This window comes from Hermetia illucens, chromosome 3 (assembly GCF_905115235.1).
Source record: "Hermetia illucens chromosome 3, iHerIll2.2.curated.20191125, whole genome shotgun sequence".
NCBI lineage: Eukaryota > Metazoa > Arthropoda > Insecta > Diptera > Stratiomyidae > Hermetia > Hermetia illucens.
This window is the reverse complement of record NC_051851.1, coordinates 162,842,078-162,864,993: the sequence shown is the minus strand read 5'-3', so window position 1 is coordinate 162,864,993 and position 22,916 is coordinate 162,842,078. Positions and strand designations below refer to the sequence as shown.

Below are 22,916 nucleotides of genomic sequence, written 5' to 3'. Positions count from 1 at the left end.
GTAGTTGAGTATTTTCGGTGCCCCTTCGCGTTCTTTATCATTCATGTCGAAATTATCCCTTCGGAATCATCGAAACCACAAATTGTATCTGGTGGAGCGTGATCACGGTAAATATTGTTCGATATACTTCCCCCAAATGCGGTTTTTTTTTCGGGACGAGCGTTGATATTTTTCACGCCAAATAAAAAAAGGATGTTATCGCTTCAAACAAATGTTAACTACTGCAATCCAAAACTCAGATCTTCAAACCACAAAAAGGAACACAAAAATAGTATCAGCAGTCATACTTCGTTTACGAAGGCAGAAACTTATTCGCACAACCAATATATTAATAGCAATGACGTTAACTTGGTTGCCACTCGGCGAGTTGCAACGGATAAATACCGAAGATATTTCAAGCAGATATCAACAGAATGTTTTTTAATTAATTTAATTTCACCTATTAGCGCCACAAAATCGGAAGGGGTAGTCCAGCAAATAACGCCGGAAAAATTAGCAGGACCTGCCGAGGTTGTATAAGAAACACAACACGCCTCTTCTAGTCCATTAATCGTATTATTGAAGAGGGCAGAATACAGCCGTTCTGCTGCACGTAAGTGCAAAACGTTCTTGAGATTTGCATGCTAGTAGGTCCCCGCCATCGTACGAGAATGAAGGCTGCTGTAGTCAAGAGTGTGCCATTCAATCCTGGAACGTTGACTCACCATCGATCTTATCAACTCAACATTACAACGCACCAGTCTGATGATAATTTTGCACAAAGACCTCGCATTTTTCGCTTACAAGGTCCAATTGACTCAGTATTTGAAGGCGCACGACTATCCGCTCCATTATCGCTTTTCAGTTTGGGTCTTAGAGTGGCTCAAATAGGCAATGATTTTTCTCTAGAAATTTTCTTTTTTAACGAAGCACTTTTTCATCTCGGCGACGTTAACAAGCACAACTGCCGCATCTGGGGATCAGAAAACCCGCACGTGATTGACGACAATCCAATGCACTTTCAGAGGGTGATAGTTATTATTAAAATCGGTTTACCGTCTGTCTGTCTGTCCGTCACACGCATTTTTCTCAGAGACGGTTACAGCGATTGACACCAAATTTGGTAGAAAGGTGGGAACTGTGAACGCTCACACATACAGTTAGTTACATCCTTTTACATTGAATTTAAGGGGGGAGTCCCCATACATGCATGGGGGTGTAAAATTTTTTTTCATCAAATATAGTCATGTGGAGTATAAAATTAAAGGTCTCGATTAGTACTTTTCGAAGCCGGTCTTAGTTTTGACATTTCTTGAAAACGTGGGGAGTGCGGGGGGTTGAAAGTGATCATTTCTTTAAGGAGGCCATTCTCAGAAACTACTGAACAGCTTCCGGTTTCCCGACTTGTTTTTCTTTGAAAATGCTGCTAGAACGACATTTCGATCCACGGTAAACGCAACGATTTGTTATGCCTGAAAAAGACATCAACTTGGATGATCTTTCGTTTTGACCATTCCGCGCAGATCTTGCCACAATGAATCTGTTGCGCATCAAGTTCGATAATTGTGTTATCAGTCACCTCGGAACTGTAATTTAGCAACTTTTGTGGCTTCAAGGACCAATGGACGAACATTCCATTGACGATTTAGGTACTTAAGGCAAATATGGAGCATGCATGTATGATTACTATTGATTGTGCATTACGTTCCATAAACAAGATACGAATATCGAATCTGTGGGAGATCCTGAAACACCTATCTACTCCTTTAGCCATATATTTTTTGTATACCATAGAAGTCTCTCTTTGAAACAGTTCTCCATCAGTCGAGGTGAATAGCCACAGACACGAAATTCCGCATATGCGCCCCTAATCCAGCCTCAGTGTTAATTAAACTTATTTTTGCAATCCCCCATCGCCACCGCTCAGCATTTACATTAAACTCAATAAGAAATTAGCACCATGGAGGAAGAACATCACAATAAGAGAAAATTCAAACCTCACTTTATTCTTGCGAATCATCTTGATTAAAACGCATACCAATTTAAAAACTGTGCCACATATAGAATTTTAGTAGAAAGCATCATACTTATTAGAATTGCAAATCTGCATTCTAAATTTTACTGAGTCTGAAGACGGACATTTTGCTAGATAATAAGAAGTTAGGGGACCTATTGTTTCATCTCCATTTCCAACATTTGCATCAAAAGCGTGCTGCTAAATTTGAATACACATATTCGAGCAAACAATACATAATTATCAATTTTACATTAGCATAGAAAATCAATCAATTTTAATGTTTAGAGACTGCATAAACAAAGATCATAAATGATAAAAAAAAGTCCATCAATAGATGAGTGAAAATCTAGTCATGAGTTGATAAAATAGCATGCACCAGACTTTCCACTTCACCAATCGACAAAACTTATCAAAAACTATATGAAAACCACTGAAATAAAAAACGGTAAGCTTCACACTGGAAAAATCAATTCAATAAAAAGATAAAACAACATTCAGTTATAATAAAAAAGCGATAAAACATAACTGCACAACGGATGAGTGCAAATCTAGTCATAAGTATCGAATAGCATAGGCACTAGAAATCCACCCATCCGCTGGACAGATCAAAAATAAAACCCAAAACTGCAATTAGCAATTACAACGGAAATCAAATAGCAATAAAATAAATGTAATAAATTGGAGCATGGGGGCGCGATTGTCACACGCTGTATAATAAATGATAAATTTGATAAACAACATCGAGTGTAAAAAATTTTCAAAAGGACGTCACATTAATATGTTGAAAACTACAAAAAATATCAAAATATATTTACCTGGATGAATGCAGAGTAAGATTGTAGGGCGTTTTGAAATGTAAATGCTTCCAAATCTTGTCCACCGTTTGCTAATTCGAATATCAAATACAATTGATCATCCGGGAATATTTCAGGATGATCGTTTTCCGTTCCGCAATTATCACGGTATAGTTCCCATAAATCAATTAAATGATCAGGATAACGTCCTTGCACGCAACAAACCTGATAGAAAAAGAAAGATAAATTAGAGAAATTAATAACAGTCATTCACCAACGATAATTTTAGCTGCAAGTGAAAAATGGGATTTTCTGCGGAGGCTGCTAATGCTAATATTCATCAAATCAATTTATTATCAGATATTTTGCTGATAAGGGAGGAGGGATAAGCACAAAAGGGTGTAAAATGGTATAACTTACACTGTCTACGATTTCGCTTTGATGCGAACAATGAAAGAATCGGCAGACTGGACTGAGAAATCTAGAATACTATTTATGGGCAAACGTCGTTTCCCTTCAGAATATGACGCAACCATTTTGTCTGCGGTACATTGTAGTAGGCTAACAGCATACACTTCACAATGTATTAGATTGTTGACCATGAAATGGCTGATTTGGCAATCAAGTGAAGCTAGTTACGATTTCACTGTATCAAACCACCATTTCAGCACCCTAACAACTCCCCACAAGCTGTCAAAACCATTCAATACGCTGACGACTTGATCCTCTACACGGCTTCCCGAAGCATACAATTCGCCCAAAACCGCATCAATGCCACGATCCTAACCCTCAACAAATTCCTCCATTCCTGGAAACTTCGCCTCAACCCCAACAAATGTGAAGCCATCGTCCTCCGCGGTAGAGCCACTTTTACCCGCAAGATTCTAGCCAACACCCGCAACCTCACTATCAAAATCGGAATATCCACCATTCCCTCCGTCCAATCCACTAAATAACACATCGTTCAATAAGTCCCGGGACTAGCGTAGAGATGGCGCTAATAATGCCATTTATATACCAAGGTTCAGAAGTACCAACCTCCAGATAAGATGTGTCAAAATTCGATGTAATTCGAAACATAACCAAGAAAGCTATAGTGGTTAAACTGACGCTACCTTTGCAATCGTGAAAAAAATGGACCAAAACGAGTTTCGTGTGTTGATAGAACATTGTTTTCTAATGGGAAAAAACACTGTTCAAGTTCAGCAATGGCTTGAAAAACGTTATCCGGACTCTACTCCGTCGAAAACAACCATTTGTCGGTGGTATGCTGACTTCAAAACGCGTCGTGCTGATACAAATGATGCGGAACGTTCGGGTCAGCCAAATGAGGCAGTAACTCCCAAAAACACCAAGCAAATATTAAAAATCGTGATGGGCGACCGCAAAATGAAAGTGCACGAGATAGCTAAGATGGTGAACATATTAACTGGTAGTGCATTTACTATTTTGCACCAAAAATTGGCTATGAAAAAGGTTTTTTCCAAATTGGTGCCGCGTTTGCTCACAATGGGACAAAAGCAACAACGTATCCATGATTCGGAGAACTGTTTGGCACTGTTTACTCGCAATAAACAGGATTTTTTGCGTCGATATGTGACAGTGGACGAAACATGGATTCACCATTTCACTCCGGAGTCAAGCCGGCAGTCAGCTGAATGGCGTACGACCGGTGAAAGCCGCCCGAAGCGTCCAAAAACACAACAGTCGGCCGGCAAAGTGATGGCGTCCGTATTCTGGGATGCGAATGGTATAATTTTCATTGACTACCTCGAAAAAAGAGAAACCATCAATAGCGACTACTACATAGCGTTATTGGATCATTTGAAGGCCGAAATAGCGGAAAAACGCCCACACATGAAGAAGAAGAAAGTCATCTTTCATCAAGACAACGCACCGTGCCACAAGTCAATCAAAACAATGACCAAATTCAACGAATTAGGCTTCCAACTGCTTCTCCATCCTCCGTACTCGCCGGATCTGGCCCCCAGCTGGCTCTTTGCGGATCTCAAAAAGATGCTCCAGGGAAAAAGATTTGGCTCAAATGAGGAGGTGATCGCTGCTACTGAGGCTCATTTTGAGTCAAAAGACAAATCGTTCTACAAACATGGCATTGAAAAGTTAGAGAAGGTTTGGAATGATTGTATTACCCTTGAAGGAGATTATGTTGATGAATAATAGAGAATTTTGCCGATAAAATGCTGTTTTCATAGTTAGTCGCGGGACTTATTGAACGATGTGTTACCTGGGAATAACCCTTAATACCCGATTATCGCCCGTGCCCCAGGTAAATTTCATCCTTTCAAAGAGCTTAGCACGACTAAAAACCCTACGGCCCATCCTCAAGAAAGACTCCGCCATCCTTCCCAAAATCCCCCTTCCCCTAATCACGTATGGATTCGTCACATGGTGCGACGTCTATGGGTGCGCGAAAGGAGGTTCTTCCGTTTGTCCCTTGTCCAGTCGAATCTCCACTCCAACCAAGCCGTCTATGATGATAAATTGCTCCCACATAGACCAGATCCTCCTTACCTCACTAACCAAATTCTTCATTAAATGCCAAGCCCACGAAAATGAGCTCATCCAGTTTTACTCCCATATAGGCAACACGAACCCCTCATATCGCCACCATTCCCTCCCTACATATCTCCTAATCCTTTCCTCTCAGAATAGCAGCTATCGCGACCGGTAAGCTGATTATATTCAACCAACCATACGATCGACATCGTCCTGGTCTCGTTTACTCCATCGCCCAATAACACCACCGTCCCCTATATGTATCCTTCCTCCATCCATTCAGGCATCCTAATAATTCCTCCGTGCACACAATAATATAAGGGGATTTGTTCTGACTTTTGACCATCGTTGTGATACCAGTGAATAAAAAGGAAAAGGATTCTGTATGAGGTTAAACTCGGTCATAAAGCAGCGGAGGCGATCGAGAACATTAACGGCGCATTTGGAGCTGATACGGTAAGCGAACGAACTACACGGCGGTGGTTCCGATCAGGCGACGTAAACCTTCAAAGTGAGCCACGTGGACATCCAGGATCATCGATTAATAACGACGATCTGCATTTGCTAGTCGAATCCGACACACGTCAGTCTGTGAGAGACATTGCAGAGAAACTGGGCGTACAATATTCGACAGTTTCCCGGCACTTGCAACAACTTGGAAAGGTGAAAAGCTCGACAAATGGGTTCCGCATGCCCTTATGGAGCAAAACATGGCGCTTCGAATGGAAATTTGCAGTTCTTTATTCTCCCGCAACAGAAGCGAACCTTTTTAGCACAGAATAGTAACATATGATGAAAGTCCTGGAGGTTTAACGTGAGTACCTGCTGTGTAGGCATAATCCCACGGTCCTCTTCGGACACGGATTGATTTTGGGACCACAATCAGAGCCCCGCCATGCAAACACAGCGGTCCTGGTTTATACTGAGTGCAGGCTCAGCATTCATACCAGTGGATGCGAGGCCTATCTAACACCTCTGCCGCAACTAAGGGGTACGGCACCCGAGTTGTACACCGCAACTCCACGCTTGAACTCCGAGGAGCTCTGCCCGCGATGTAGGCATAACTACAACCACCATGAAACTCCCACTAGGGGGCCAACCGCAAATAACCGGGCCGGGAACACATCCTCTAGGAATTCTCCTGGAGCATATGCTCTCAGAGGGCCGTCCCGGTTCCCATGGTACCAGATAATCTCTGGTGAGGCTTCGTGGCCGAAGCCACTTCAGATGAGTCCCTTGTAGACTCGGGTCTGATCGCTCTCCTCGAGTACGTGGGGACGAGTTATATGTGATGAAAAGTGGATATTATACGATAATCGTCCCTGATCAGCACAATGATTAGATGCTGATGAGCCACCTTAGCATATGCTGAAACCGAGCCTCCATCCGAACAAATTAATGGTGACTGTTTGGTGGGCTACAGCTGCAATTATCCACTATTCTTTTTTGGCGAGTGGAGAAACGATAAATGCACAGAAATTCTGTGCCAAACTCGAAGAAATGCACCAAAATATGAGTATTCAACGGCCGAGATTAGTTAACAGAGATGGTGTGATACTCCTTCACGGCAATGCGCCACCTCATGTATCCGGAACAACGGTTCAAAAGTTGAACGAATTGCAGTATGAGACTCTGCCGCATCCACCATATTCACCGGAGCTTTCGCCAACCGACTACCACTTTTTAAAGCATTTGGGTCATTTTTTGGCGGAAAAGCAATTTATGAATGAAGCGGCCATCAAAAATGCCTCCGACGAGTTTATCAACACCTGAAAATGGGACTTCTACGAAACTGGCTTACTTGCTCTTTTATCTCGCTTGGGAGAAGTGTTTTGAATCGACTGGCACCTATTTTGATTAATTAAATGAATTTCTGTAAGCTTTACAGTAGTTTCAAATTTTAGTACCAAATCGGCCATTTCATGTGCAACAACCTAATATTATGGAACCTGGAAAAAGGAGACCTCAACTAAGCCCAGGTTAACTCATCATGGAAATGACCTGCTAGTTTTGATGATACTATAACCGCCTGAAGGCTGCCTTCAAAAGGATTAATAAATTCTTCTTCTTCAGCCTTTGTCCCTTTCACAAGCGAGGTCGACTCGTCGTGATCGGTTTCGCCATTTGGCTCAATCGAATACCTGATCTGGGTGCAACCCCGAGGCTTTGAAATCCCCGTATCAAGCCACCGTTGTTTAGGCCTGCCTTTTGGATTAATAAATTACTATTAAATAAATACGGGAATATTGAGAACTTTTAACAAAAAAAGCTCACACCAGGCCTAATCATTTGAAACTGAGGCTAGTGGTGTTAACAAATATTTTTGGGAGAAGCACCCTCCAATCCTACAAGTTCTAAAGATAATGTAAACTTTCTATGGGAAAAATTAACTCAAGGATCGTTACATAACTTCCTTTCTTGACTACAACAGTAAGAGAAGTTCATCACGCTATGCCTCCTTCGAATAGTAATTAATTTTGTCTTGCAGAAATGTTATGCTTGAAGTCTTTCCAGCTCCTACCCAGGCAAAAATTAATCAACTAAAAAGCCTAATAATCAAAGGAATCATACAAACCTTTCTCACTTCGACAAAACCACCAGTCATAAATTGTCTGTCATCACGTAAACTACTTAATTCCATAGCAATAACAATCTCCGATAGAATTTCATCGAATTTCTTTTGTGGTTCGCCATTGACTTCGATTGAACCTTCGATCGGGATTATTTTTAGCACGACAGCTTCACCACGAACAGTTTTATTCATAAAAACTTCACCATAGACTCCTTCACCAATTTTACGACAATGTCGCAATACATTCTCTGAGTAGACAATAGAGAAATCTAACGGTTCTGATTGATTACATCGGCGTAAGACACGATCTCGTGCATTTAATGATGTTGATCTAATCCCTCTTTCATATGGGACATGTATAAAATTGGTGAGATGAAGATCGACGTTATCAACGTCGTCTCCGGTGATGTTGCAATGCCGTTGATGCTGTTGTCGTCCACCACTTGTTGGTATCGGGATCGGATGTTCCGTACACCGTTCAATAAGGCTGGTACGACGTCGTCGGGGTAGTGGTGGTTGCCGAAATTGGGGCACTGACACCTGATGCTGATAGATTGGTCGATGACATTCATTAGAATCTTCTGGCTCATTAAAGATGCGTCGCTGATAGCTTGTATCGATGATATCAACAACAATTTTAGAATTTGTTGTTGAAGGTGCAACGCTCTTTTGCGGAGATCGAGAGGAGATATGAAGGTTTCTTTCGACTGCTGATTCGAGTAGCGAAATCGATTGCAGATTAGGCGTTCCGTCATCGGTTGGCTCCAATAACAGTACTAAAAAAAATTGAATGAAAATTTTAATTAGTTTTATGTTGATAGAAAAGAAAGGATTAAACTTGAATAAATTGATCTGAAAAATTGAGTCCAGCACATAACATATATTACTTGGATTTCTTGTTATTTTCTCTACAACAAAAAGCGACAGAATACTAACCTCTGAAATACCTTATAAAGAAAGTACCGTTCACAACACGCCAGCTGCTTAACCTATTTGGCTATGGCCATATAAAATGGCACCCAGTTTAGCTAGACATATTACAATCATGAACGAATCAGTCTTCCTAAATTGGAACCATGAGAAGCGAAATAAAAGTAGACTAAAATTATTTAGATTGATTTAACCGACAAGCCAGGAAAATAGTCAATAAGCTGTAATTTGAAAGTTCCTTGTAGTCGGACGGAGGTCTTAAGGGCAGGACGAAATTCCCTCTTCCTTGCTATGGCTCCTGATAATGGACACCTTGCTCATGGCTCATGGAAGACACCAAGGTCCTGATCCAGTCTTAAAATTACCACCAAGTTTCCAACACACAGTATGTAATTAACTGTGTAGATAATCCACAGTTAGTATTTCCGTAACGAACTAACAGTGACGCCTAAAAAGGCTGGACAGTAATTTTCACTAGAGGGGCTATGCGGGTTGTCTTTCGCTCCTTGGTACGCGCCATCACTCGAGGTTACCTAAAATGCGCTTCATCTGTCCCCACAACGTCTGATCGTCGGACGTCTTGGGAGAGTGGATTCCACTGCATGGCGTAGCTCGCAATGCAATTGCCGCCCCTTGTCATCTGTGGCCTATCAACTTCCACCTCCGTCTTTCTATCACATTGCATACGAGTGCCAAAGCCTATGCGCGAACCAAGTTCTTCGTTTGAGATAGTGTCAGGCCAGCGAACTCAGATGATACGACGCAGACAGATATTGACGAAAGCTTGGAGGTTTTGAGTAACAGTGAAGTTCACTTTCCAGGTACTACTCCCATATAGCAACACAGAAAGAGCACTAGAACATAACAATCTCAATTTGATCTTAGTGTTGGGATAACTGCATTTCCAGATTTTAGACAGGGCAACGAAAGCGGATCTAGCGCTTTTAACGCGTCGAGCAACATCTAGTTCGGTGTCGCCGTTGGCAAAAACTACGCTTCCTAGATATGCAAATTGATCGACGCTTTCGATGCACTTCCCATTAATGCAAATAGGAAGAGTATTGTTGATGAGATCGTTGCAGTAGGATGCCAAGCGTACACCAGCCTGCTTTCTGTCGATTAAGTTTTCGAGATGTCCTTTGATGCGTTCCAGGATTATTTTAGCTATTATCTTTGCGACGGCAGGGAACACGCAGATTCCCCTCCAATTGTCACTATCAAAACGGATGCCCTTTTTTGAAATCTTAACGATCATCCCTTTCTTCCACTCTCTGGCAACAGTTTCGGATTACCAAGCCTTCCATACGAGCGATAAATAACTCTGTGAGGAGACCGTCAAGCCCAGCGGCTTTACTCGGTTTTGTGTGCAGCTATACACTACCCAATTTATCAGAGGTGGAAATCAAAGCTAGTACAATCAAGTACATACCGACTCTAAGTTAACGCACAAGCATCATATCCAGCAATAATATCAAAAATTTTGCAGATTGCTTTGAGGCTGTAAGACTGCGGTAGGTTACACTTCCGGACATTCACCAGAACGGGTTGACTGTGATGCATGCATTCAGTGATCAAAGCTGAACTTGCTGACAGTAGGAAGCTGTCAGCGCATATCCAAAGGCTCGGTTGCTCAAGTATTCGTCGGACTACCAAGTATTACTAAAGCAATGAGAACTACGAAATTCTTAGATTCACAAAAGCCCGCGGGGAAGCCGTAGAAAAGATGATTTATGATTGAGCTGCCTTATTAGAAACAAAAAATTTTGACGACAATCAAGCAACATTATGTGATAAACTGAGAAAATCTCTGAGACTAAAAAAATGATTCGTGAGGTGTACGGGCAAACTGCTCTCTCCTCCCACAAGTTCCGATGTAATTAAATGTCTTTAAAGAGGACAGATAGCTGCGTGATTAGAGCACAGTTTAGTTTAGTTAACTGGGGGGAGCCGCAGCCCCGAGCACTCAGGCCATTATTAGGCCCATTGTACTATCCCCGTAGTTGCCTATTCAACGGCTTCCCGCCTACGGTGTTCGCAGGCTTTAGCGAATCTGAGAACATTCTCCAGAGGCAGAGAGTGTGCAGATTCTTCATTGAAGAAAACCTTGCCAAGGTGTCTTCGTCTGAGATCTGAGGATGCCGGGCAGCTGCATAAAAAGTGCAGGGCTGTCTCCTCCTCCTCCTCCTCCTCACATTGGCTGCACACAGCCGAAACCACTACCCCAATCTTTTCCATATGGTAGTTTAAGGGGCAGTGTCCCGTCAAAAACCCTACTAGGGTTTTCATGTACCGCTCTAGTGGCCGTAGGCTCCTTCACAAGGATTTTCGCTTGCCGGCAAGAGTCCAAATTTTTCCACTCGGTTGCGTGAATCGTTGCAATTTCACTCTTCAGAGTAGACTTGACAGTAGATGGTCGGATTCCAAGAGCTGATTCTGGCCCCACCATTGTGAATCCAGACCCTCGGCGAGCTAGTCTGTCAGCCTCCTCATTGCCGGCGATGTTAGAGTGCCCCGGCACCCACATCAGGAATGTTTCGTTCAGTCGGCCAAGTTTCAGCAGCACTTGATGACAACTCCACACCAACTTGCTTGATATGTTATTGCCATTTAGCGCTGATAATGCCGCCCGACTGTCGGAACAGATTCGAATGGTGCGACCCCTCCATTTCTGTCGCAGACATTCTTTTGCTGCCAATGAAATGGCATATATCTCCGCCTGGAATATGGTCGTCATTTTTCCGAGGGGTCGGGCCAGTTCTATAATCGGATTCTCCGAGAACACACCTGCACCTGATCCATCCTCCATGACTGACCCGTCGGTGAAGATTATTAGGTCTGTAATCTGAAAAGACTCATGGCCACTTGTCGACCATTCTTCTCTTTCGGTGATTACGACAGTATATGTCTTTTCAAAGACGAATCTGGAAACCATATGATCGGTCGGCATCAGGGCTACCGGATGTTTTTCAAGGAATTTCCAGATAGACGCATGCCCGTTGGATTGGCCGCCTTTCCACGCCCCAATGATATCGAGCCTATATGCGTCGTTGGCCGCTTTCAGTTTCACCTCCAAGTGAATTGGGGGTAAATTTAGGATAGCTTCAAGTGCCGCAGTCGGCGTAGTACTCATTGCTCCAGTAATACTTAGGCAACCAAGTCTCTGAATCTGCGTTAGCAGCTTCCTGCTGTTAGCAAAGTTCAGTCTTGGCCACCAGACGATGCATGCATACATCAAAATGGGTTTTATTATGGATGTATATATCCAGTGTATCCAGTGTATCCGTTTAGGTGAAAGTCCCCAGGACTTACCTATCGCATTCCTACAGCACCAGAACAATCTGCAGGATTTCTGATATTGTTCCTGGATATGATGCTTCCACGTTAACTTGGAGTCGAAATGTACGTACTCCTAAGTACTTGACTGTTTGTGCCAGCTGGATTTCCGCCCTTCTAAGGTGGGTAGCGTATAGCTACCCCACCTGACGTTCCTAGTGAACATAACTAGTCCAGTCTTCCTAGCGTTCACCGTGAGTCCATTGCGGAGGCACCAGCTGTGGATTACATGCAGAGTTGCATTCAAGCGGTCACATACTGTGTCCGCAAACTTGCCGGTAATTATTACGGCTAGGTCGTCCGCAAATGCTTGTCCTCCAGGAGCCACAGCAGGGTATCCATCACCAAGAGCCATAACAGTGGAGTGAGAACCCCTCCCTGTGGGCAGCCCCTGAGACATCTTGCTTCAATAGACTTCTGGCCGACCGATATGTGGATTTTCCTCCACTCTAGCATGTGAAGGATCCAACTGATTAACAGCGGTTCGATTCCATGCTGTCTTACCGCATCACAAATTGCCGCGAATGAGGCATAATTGAAGGCATCTTCGATGTCCATGAATGCGCCTAAGGCGTATTCTTTTTCGGACATCGCCTTTTCAATTTTTGCCGTAAGTTTATGGAGTGCTGTCTCCGTGGATTTGCCTTTCTGGTAGGCGTGTTGCCTATGGTGAAGTGGCCACTTAGGATTAGAGCACAAGGCTGCCGTATGGAAGGTCGCGGTTCGAATCTCACTGGTGGCAGTGTGATTTGTATCGTGATTTGATGTTGGATACCAGTTGACTCAACTGTGAATGAGTACCTGAGTCAAATCAGGGTTATAATATTGGGCTAGCACAATGCTGACCAGATTGCCTCCTACAGTGTACTGTAGTGTACCGTTAAGGTCTTAAATGAAGTGCTCTAACGCACTTCAAGGCGCTGATCCAATATAGATTGTATCGACAATGATTATTATTATTATATAAAGAGGACGTGGAAGAGGCTCTTGACAAACAACACTGTGAGTGGCTGTCAACCAGCAAAACCGGAAACAATGTGGTTCGTGTTGGACAATTGTTGGACTCTGAGCGTCGATTGAGTATCAAGATAGTTTCAAGTGAACTTTTGCAACGTATTGAAATTGGACTTAATTTTTAGGACAACATCGTCACTGTGGTGAAACCTGGACTTTTCAATACGGCCCAAAAACAAAACGAGAAAGCTCTGAATGGCACATCGACCAGTCATCCAAGCCGAAAAAGGCAAGAATGAGCAAATCATCAAGGACAGACAGCTAACGCTGCCTACTATGTGGATGTGCCAGAAAAGGGGTCAACGAGACGAGAAAAGACATCTCTGATACCTAGAAACTCCATTACGACAACGCCCCTTGCCACAACGCACCACTACTTCCTGGCCAAACACCAGATGCCAAATAATGATTTGGAATAACGAACAAACTCTCCTTTTTTGTATTCGTTATTTCGAGTGTCTATTGTAAATTACTGAAACGGCCACCTGCAGAAAAAACGATATGTTGAGGAAGGACCCATAACAATATTATAATAGCATTGAGATATGCGAGAAAATACTTCATGTGTTTCGTTTCAAAAATAAAATCAATGGCTCCTGAAAATGCATTCATTGTGATGACTTTATTGATTTCGTGGTCAAAATTTTCAGCAATGACGCCGTATTTCTAGATTATAACACTACCATTCACGTATTCAGAGAGACAAAATCTTTGTTCTGTCTGGAGACGAGAAAAATATCGAAAAAATTAGGTTTTCAACCAGTAATGGTAGAAGTAACGTCCAAACTCGCAAAATGAGACTTTATCCCTTTATCCCAGCCGAGAGTTGCAACCGATCTCGAACATAAATTTGCCCTAAGAGAGAGAGAGGATTAAATGATTTACTTATTCGGAATTTCTTACGTCAAGCTACGTTTGATGCTTTGTTAACATCAATAAACAATGGAAGATAAGAAAAGACTTGAATAATTAAATTTCTGCTCCATCTCTGTTACAAACAAAATTTTCCCTCCATTTTCAACCTTTCATTATCCCACATAAGATGCATCTCCTGTATCTTTGTATGTTGTATGTTATAGGCAATCAAAGTAGCACTTTATTTCTTAAATGTTGACCATTTTCGTTTTATTTCCTTCGAGAACTTGTATAACTGACCAGACCTCTTTCCTGGAACCTGTTTCTGGATTTTTATCTTCACTACTCGTTTACCTGCGTCTCAGTTGTTGGATGGTTTGATGGTTGTTTTTCCATCACTTGGTGTTTCGGTTATAGTAAAATTGAAAATTTACAGATAATTGAATATAGGCAGTCAGGATCTTTACTTTTATTTTGTCCATACATATAGGGCTAGTAGAGATGTATGAAAGGTTGATATCTCCTTGGGTAAAAAAAAAAAGATATTTCAGGTGTTTAGATTGACTTGCATTAGTTGATGCGTTACTTTATTATGGTGGGATGGATTGGGTATACGAACTGATTTCTGAACAGCTTGGAAAAAAAATATGGAGTAGTGTGTGGTGATACTAGAAAACCATAAGTTTGTGAAGGTATTGGATTGAAGTAGTTGCAGAGAATGTTGTTGGTATTCTCCACACTTGCTTTTCGAAGAGTATACTATTTAATAAATCCATTAAGGGAGAAAAATTTCTCGGAAGTTCTGAGATTCATCGATGAAGTATATCCAAAATAAACTGTGGCAACTGATCTTCTTTAGCGCTCATAGAATCGGTCCTTGGTCTCCCAAATGCTTAAATGAATGACGTTTTTCCTCTAGTTTGATCAGTGATGCAAAAGACCCCAAATGAAGCTATTGTACCAACCGATTATGCAGTCACATTTCTGAGTTCTACAAACTTGGTGTATGTCAACTTTGCGTCCTCAACATTTAAAAAGTTTTCATTTCACTGCGAACTGTACAAATTTGACAGCTGTCGGATTAATGGTTTGTGGGAAAGAGAGTAGAGTATTTTGTTTGTTTTGCTAGTTTGAAGAGAATAAATAAAAAGGAAATCCCCAAGGAGACTTTACCGACAAAGATAAAAAATATCCACAAAATAATTTTGGGTGATCGCAAAGTGAAGTTGATCGAGATAGCTGATGATCTAAAGATATCAACAGAACGTGTTGGACATGTCGTGCATGAATGTTTGACCAGTATTTGAAGCTCTTCCTCCATAAAAAACCGAATTGAGCGAAACATGGCTCTATTATTTCACACCAGAATCAAAACGATTGTCAGCTGAGTGATCTCCACATGTTGAATCGACTCCAAAACGTTCAAAGACGCAACAGTCGGTTGACAAGTTTAATGGCATCAGTATTTTGGGATGCACATGGTATAATATAGCATTTGAAGGATGGAATCACAGAAAAACGGCCCAATTTGAAGAAAAAGAAAGTACTGTTTCATCAATACAATGCACCGTGTCACAAATCAATGAAAACGATGACAAAATTGTATGAATTGCGTTTCGTTTTCTACAGCGACTTTTTCCTGTTCAGACATCAAGAGAATGTGCGCTGGAAAGAAATTTAGTGCCGATGAAGAGGTGGTAATCGCCGAAAGTGAGGCTAAAGACAAATCGTACTATAAAAATACAATCGAAAAATTATATGACTGCTAACACATCGTTCAATAAGTCCCGGGACTAACTATGAAAACAACATTTTATCGGCAAAATTCTTTATTATTCATCAACATGATCTCCTTCAAGGGTTATACAATCATTCCAACGCTTCTCTAACTTTTTAATGCCATGTTTGTAGAACGATTTGTCTTTTGACTCAAAACGAGCCTCAGTAGCAGCGATCACCTCCTCATTTGAGCCAAATCTTTTCCTCTGGAGCATCTTTTTAAGATCCGCAAAGAGCCAGCAGTCGCTGGGAGCCAGATCCGGCGAGTTCGGAGGATGGAGAAGCAGTTGGAAGCCTAATTCGTTGAATTTGGTCATCGTTTCGATTGACTTGTGGCACGGTGCGTTGTCTTGATGAAAGATGACGTTCTTCTTCTTCATGTGTGGGCGTTTTTCGCTATTTCGGCCTTCAAACGATCCAATAACACCATGTAGTAGTCGCTATTGATGGTTTTTCCTTTTTCGAGGTAGTCAATGAAAATTATACCATTCGCATCCCACAATATGGACACCATCACTTTGCCGGCCGACTGTTGTGTTTTTGGACGCTTCGGGCGGCTTTTACCGGTCGTACGCCATTCAGCTGACTGCCGACTTGACTCCGGAGTGAAATGGTGAATCCATGTTTCGTCCACTGTCACATATCGACGCAAAAAATCCTGTTTATTGAGAGTAAACAGTGCCAAACAGCTCTCCGAATCATTGATACGTTGTTGCTTTTGTTCCATTGTGAGCAAACGCGGCAGCCATTTGGAAAAAAACCTTTTTCATAGCCAATTTTTGGTGCAAAATAGTAAATGCACTACCAGTTGATATGTTCACCATCTTAGCTATCTCGCGCACTTTCATTTTGCGGTCACCCATCACGATTTTCAATAATTGCTTGGTGTTTTCGGGAGTTACTCCCTCATTTGGCCGACCCGAACGTTCCGCATCATTTGTATCAGTACGACCGCGTTTCACGTCGAAAACAACCGACAAATGGTTGTTTTCGACGGAGTAGAGTCCGGATAACGTTTTTCAAGCCATTGCTGAGCTTGAACAGTGTTTTTTCCCCATTAGAAAACAATGTTTTATCAACACACGAAACTCGTTTTGGTCCATTTTTTCACGATTGCAAAGGTAGCGTCAGTTTAACACTATAGCTTTCTTGGTTATGTTTGGAATTACATCAAATTTTGACACATCTTATCTGAAGGTTGGTACTTCTGAACCTTGGTATATAAATGGCATTATTAGCGCCATTTCTACACTAGTCCCGGGACTTATTGAACGAAGTGTTACATAGGGATACCAATGATAACGGACTACGGATTATCCAGTTAGTAGTATCGCACGAAATGGTGGTTGCAAGTACCTGATTTGCACGGAAACTGGTCCACAAACATACGTGAGCCTTCCCAAACGCGATTACCTTCAACCAAATTGACCACGTGCTGATTCAACGTCGCCACCTCAGCCTTGAAGAATGTCAGGACATAGAGGGGGGCCAATATAGACTCGGACCACTATTCCGTTGGCATAGTGCTTCGAGCTCGAATTACGACACCACCTACAAACTCCTCTGACAATCAGGTGAAAGTGAACACTGAAGCCATTCACAACACAGCCCTCCGCAACACCTATAAGAGGCAAATGGATGCCGCAATAACCACAGTCAGCAGAGATCCTGGAGATGAAGCATCAACAAATGATCTTCACAATCGCCTGAAGAACGTTATCATTGATACGGCCACAAAGATACTTGGCCCCAGCCGCAAGAAAAGTCGGAACGGCTGGTTTGACCATGAATGTAAACTAGCAACGGAACGGAAGAATGCCGCATACCGAGTAATGTTGCATTCTCAAAGAACGCGGGCACGCGCAGAGACTTATCACGGACTCCGTCGAGCGGAGAAGTAACTTCACAGATGAAAAGAGAAGCCTGAGAGAACCAACAAGTCTGTGAACTAGAAAAGTACAGGGAGCAACCGCACCAGGTGCAGAAGTTTTACCAACAAGCCGGCAGGATGAAGCCTTATAAACCTCGATGCTCTTCCTGCCGAGACAAAAAGGGAAATCTGATTTCCGACAGAATGGGCATATTAGTGCGATGGGTTGAGTATTATGATGAACTGCTCAACAACCAAAATACCGGCGAGTTGGAGGTCCCGCCAACTACATGGTGGCAACGTCAGCGCCAAAACCAAAAGAACGAACAACATCGAATCGCACTGGTCAAACGAAAACAATGCAGATAGGAGACTACAATTTTGATCTCCTATCTAGGGTCGAAAATCACAATCGATAACAGCTACGACGATAAAATCCGCGCACGGTTGTTGGTAGCCAACAGAGCCTAACATATTTCAGCTTATAAAAACTGTTCCGCTCGAAACGTCTCACCAAAGGGTCAAAGCTCTTACTGTACAAGACTATAATCTTGCCAGCCCTTCTGTATTCCTTGGAGACTTGGGTTCTTAGCAAAAAAAACTACAAACTTTTGGTCGCGTTCGAGAAGAATCCCCAAAGAATTCTTGGCTCCCTACATGAGAATGGACAATTCCGTAGCCCACATAACTACGGAATCTATGAGCGATACCACGACCGTCTGGTTGTGGATAAAATCCGGCTTAACAGGTTGCGGTGGGCTGGTCACTTAATCCGTATGGATGAGGATGATCCAGCCCGGAAAGTCTATAAGGGCAATATCTACGGTAGAAAAAGAAGACGAGGCAGACCCTGCCTGAGATGGAACGATGGCGTAGGTCAGGACGCCAGGCAGCTTTTAGGGATATCGAATTAGTAGACCTCGGCGCAAAACCGGGATGTCTGGAGTTCCTTCTTAAGGCAGGCCTAGATCGGATAACGATTGTTGCGCCGTTGATGATGATCTGGGACACATTACCCAGAGATCAATCTGTATGCAATGACATTACAAAGCCTCTATACTCACAAACGCAGTAGATAATACTAAAACCTTCTATTGCAATAAACTAATCATTCGTCCAATCAGTTGATGTTGGTTGTGAAGAGGCATAAAGGCTTTTAGAACTGTCGGAAGTATCAAAGTGCATATCATGCAACAAAATATACAAATTAGCTGTGTAAATAACATTTATGAGTACGATGAGGATACTATAATTTGTAGGTTTGTGATCAAGCGCTCAACTTGTGAATATATGCCGGGCTTCCTAAGTGCTTGCTGAAGAAATTAGAAATGCTGAACTGAACATACTTTATTGCGGAGGAATGCTTACTGCAAAATTCACAAGAATACGAAATGAATGCCTCATCGAGCATCAAATCTCCATCAAACATATGGCAACTTAATAGCCACGTTATCTAATGTTTATACTCCTCCAATACAGCTGCACTTAAAATTGTTTAACAACTGATTATAAGTTGGCCAGCACAGATTTTATCCCACTCGATTCATTAAATAACAAGAAAACGACGATGGGGTAATCATTTGCAGCCCTGAGTTTGCTGGTACTTTATTTGATAATAATAACAAAAAAAAGTCTGTGATTGTATAATGATTTAAGTAACTCAACAGCAAAGAGCTGTGAAACCTTTTCGTCTTGATTCCATAATATATGCCGATAAGCTGACTACATATTTGCGCGTCTGTCTGTTGACGATAATAAATTAAAAGCGTGTATTTGTCCTCTTTGCAATTTGAAAATTATATGTTGGATTTCCGAGAAGGAAGTAGAAATATGCGAAATTCAGTTAAGCGAATCTGACACACACATTGTGCTCCCGTTTTATTATCAAATTATTGTGGTGGATGAACATTTCATTGAGGATTTTTCGTTTGTATTCTTCTACATGGAATGTCTGACTGGGAAATAGTAGCAAGGTTGTTTTTTTTAGTCATATGGTTTCCGAGAGCAAGATGCTCTCATACATTGTGATTCTTATCAGAGGAATTGTGGAGTAAAAAGATTACTTTAGATGTGAAAATAAACAGCTTGTCGAATATATGAAAAAATGTGTGGTTAATGACTGCCATGCTGTTTTGCTATCGAAAAGCTTTGTTGACAATTCTTTAATCTCTGTTCAATCGTATTTAAGTGCCTCCTCCTTCACAGTAATTACATGGCTAGCCATGGTAGCATCTCAGTCATCGTGGCATGCCCCCTTTCCCCTCTGTCCGCGAAACTACCCCAAGGGGGCTAACCACGAAAAATCGGGCTGTGTTCTAGGCTCTGCTCTCCAGAAATTCTCCTGGAACATATACTCTAAGAGGGCCATCCCGAATCACATGGTACTAGGTAACCTCCGGCGAGGCTTCGTGGCAAGAGTCACTTCAGATGAGTCCCTTGTAGACTCGGGTCTGATCGCCCTCCTCAAGTAAGTGGGAACGGCATTCCCCAATAGGTTGACTGGAATTAGCTCAGTGTTCCTTTTGGAATAATAATTCCTAATGCTAAATCTACATCAAGGAACCGAAGGAAGTCCCAAACACAATTAAGATGCGTTCAGAACGCGGAAGAGGGGAGTGCGGACCGCACATAGCTTCAATGTACAATGAAAACTTCAGGTCGGTAAAGTTCCTTCCACGTCGGTAAGATTCGCTCTGATGACAGATTACATTTTTGAATGTAATTAATTTACATGAATTCGTTTTGATAGACCAATCCTTATATGCATGATATCGGGCGTAGACGGAATACCTGCGGGACTTCCTAATAGCTCGGAATAGAGAACTAAAAATAAAGCTGCTAAATGGCTGAAGAATCTACGTCGGATGTATGGCGCAAAAGTGTGGTACTCCCTATTCACCAAAAAGTTGACAAACCTTGCTATATATGAAGGGAATCCAGGAGAAAGTAGACTGAGAGCGTCCTCCACTTCGTAGATGTAGTAGTGAGTTCCGTCACTAGATGCGGCTATTGCTCAGGCGACAATAATTTGTAGAATGCCGTTGAATCGTATTATTGTCGTGTTCTACCTGCGAAGTCGTTATTGAAAACTAACTAGAATAGTGTATTTGAAATTTTGTTTTCTACTTGAAAAATCGGTAACAGAAGCTTACCAAATGCTTCACCAGGCTTTCTAGGAGGATGTTATGAGTCGTACACAGGTTCGAGGGGTTTGGGCATTTAAAACTTGCTTATTCTGGACGTCCTTTATAATCTCGATACGATGAAAACGTTAAAAAGTCGGAAAAAATCAATGTGTTGTCGCTATATTTGTTCCATGCCTTCTGAATCTGGACCAAAAAAATTTTTTAAGTGGTCCAAATTTTTCACCCAAAGTTAATTCAGGTAATGAGAGTTGGTATGACCTAGAAACCTTGCTTGGTTTCTTGTTTCAAACTGAAGTCGTGAAAACAGTGCTCATTGTATTTTTTGATGCTCGTGAAATTATGAATTGGGTTCCCTTTAGCTAGACTATTAACCAGCACTTATTATATTTATTTGGAAGTTTTAAGATACGTGGTGTATTGAGGAATCGTCTGGAACCTTGGCGATTAAGTAATCGGTTTCTTTGTCACGATTATGTCTCCCGCATACACGACATCAAAAATGAATCGCCATTTGGCCTCTCACGGACGATCTGTCGTAGGTCCTTCATGCAACTTTTTCCACCTTCCGAGAATAAAGAAAAATCCAAAAGAAGTATTTTGATAACGTGGAGGCGCCTAAAGAGCTTCGCTACGAGCCCTTGACGATATCAAAGCTAAAGAACTCCAGTGGCGCTTCAAACAATTGGAAAAAAATAATTGACAAGCGCATCGCATCTACTAGGTGGGCTGAAAAGTTCGTAGGCTAACATAGAAATTTTTTTAATAAAATTTGATTTTATTATTCGCGGCGACACACCGATTATAACACATCGTTCAATAAGTCCCGGGATTAGCGTAGAAATGGCGCTAATAATGTCATTTATATACCAAGGTTCAGAAGTACCAACCTTCAGATAAGATGTGTCAAAATTTGATGTAATTCCAAACATAACCAAGGAAGCTATAGTGGTTTAACTGACGCTACCTTTGCAATCGTGAAAAAATGGACCAAAACGAGTTTCGTGTGTTGATAAAACATTGTTTTCTAATGGGGAAAAAACACTGTTCAAGCTCAGCAATGGCTTGAAAAACGTTATCCGGACTCTACTCCGTCGAAAACAACCATTTGTCGGTTGTTTTCGACGTGAAACGCGGTCGTGCTGATACAAATGATGCGGAACGTTCGGGTCGGCCAAATGAGGGAGTAACTCCCGAAAACACCAAGCAATTATTGAAAATCGTGATGGGTGACCGCAAAATGAAAGTGCGCGAGATAGCTAAGATGGTGAACATATTAACTGGTAGTGCATTTACTATTTTGCACCAAAAATTGGCTATGAAAAAGGTTTTTTCCAAATGGCTGCCGCGTTTGCTCACAATGGAACAAAAGCAACAACGTATCAATGATTCGGAGAGCTGTTTGGCGCTGTTTACTCGCAATAAACAGGATTTTTTGCGTCGATATGTGACAGTGGACGAAACATGGATTTGTGGCGCGGCAGGATCTGCAGCATTCGAAATTTATTTCGGATGTTGCGGATGCGGACGGGTAGATGGCGCGGAACTCTCCACTCACTCATTTTCGGAACGTACCAGGGGAGTGGAGAATTAGCGGTGGAAAAATACCGTTGGTTGGGACAGTAAGGACCGCATGGAAATAAGCCGGTCTCTTCTGTTCCCAACCGCGGCGACGTAAACATCACATTAAATTAAATTAAATTTTTGTGTTTATTTTTGGAATACAAATATCACCAAATCTTATCTATCACGTTTTCAATCTCCAATTTGTTCAGGTGCTCCGTTCTAATGAATCATTACATTACTCTTTTCTGAGAGAATTATAAAACGCATTTGCTTGTTTTCTCCGGAAGCTGAACTAAAGATTCACCATTTCACTCCGGAGTCAAGTCGGCAGTCAGCTGAATGGCGTACGACCGGTAAAAGCAGCCCGAAGCGTCCAAAAACACAACAGTCGGCCGGCAAAGTGATGGTGTCCGTATTGTGGGATGCGAATGGTATAATTTTCATTGACTACCTCGAAAAAGGAAAAACCATCAATAGCGACTACCACACGGTGTTATTGGATCGTTTGAAGGCCGAAATAGCGAAAAACGCCCACACATGAAGAAGA

At 42.0% G+C, this 22,916-nt stretch overlaps 1 protein-coding gene across 1 annotated transcript in view; it reads right to left on the bottom strand.

The window, feature by feature from the left end:
• The window catches only part of LOC119650687, a 74,241-nt gene that overhangs the window by 8,526 nt on the left and 42,799 nt on the right, over nucleotides 1-22,916 (bottom strand). Inside the window, exons 5-6 of the mRNA XM_038053649.1 lie at nucleotides 7,883-8,655; nucleotides 2,812-3,015 (exon numbers count right to left, since the gene is read on the bottom strand). Coding sequence (XP_037909577.1) covers nucleotides 2,812-3,015; nucleotides 7,883-8,655 — 977 coding nt within the window. The remainder of the gene's footprint in view (nucleotides 1-2,811; nucleotides 3,016-7,882; nucleotides 8,656-22,916) is intronic.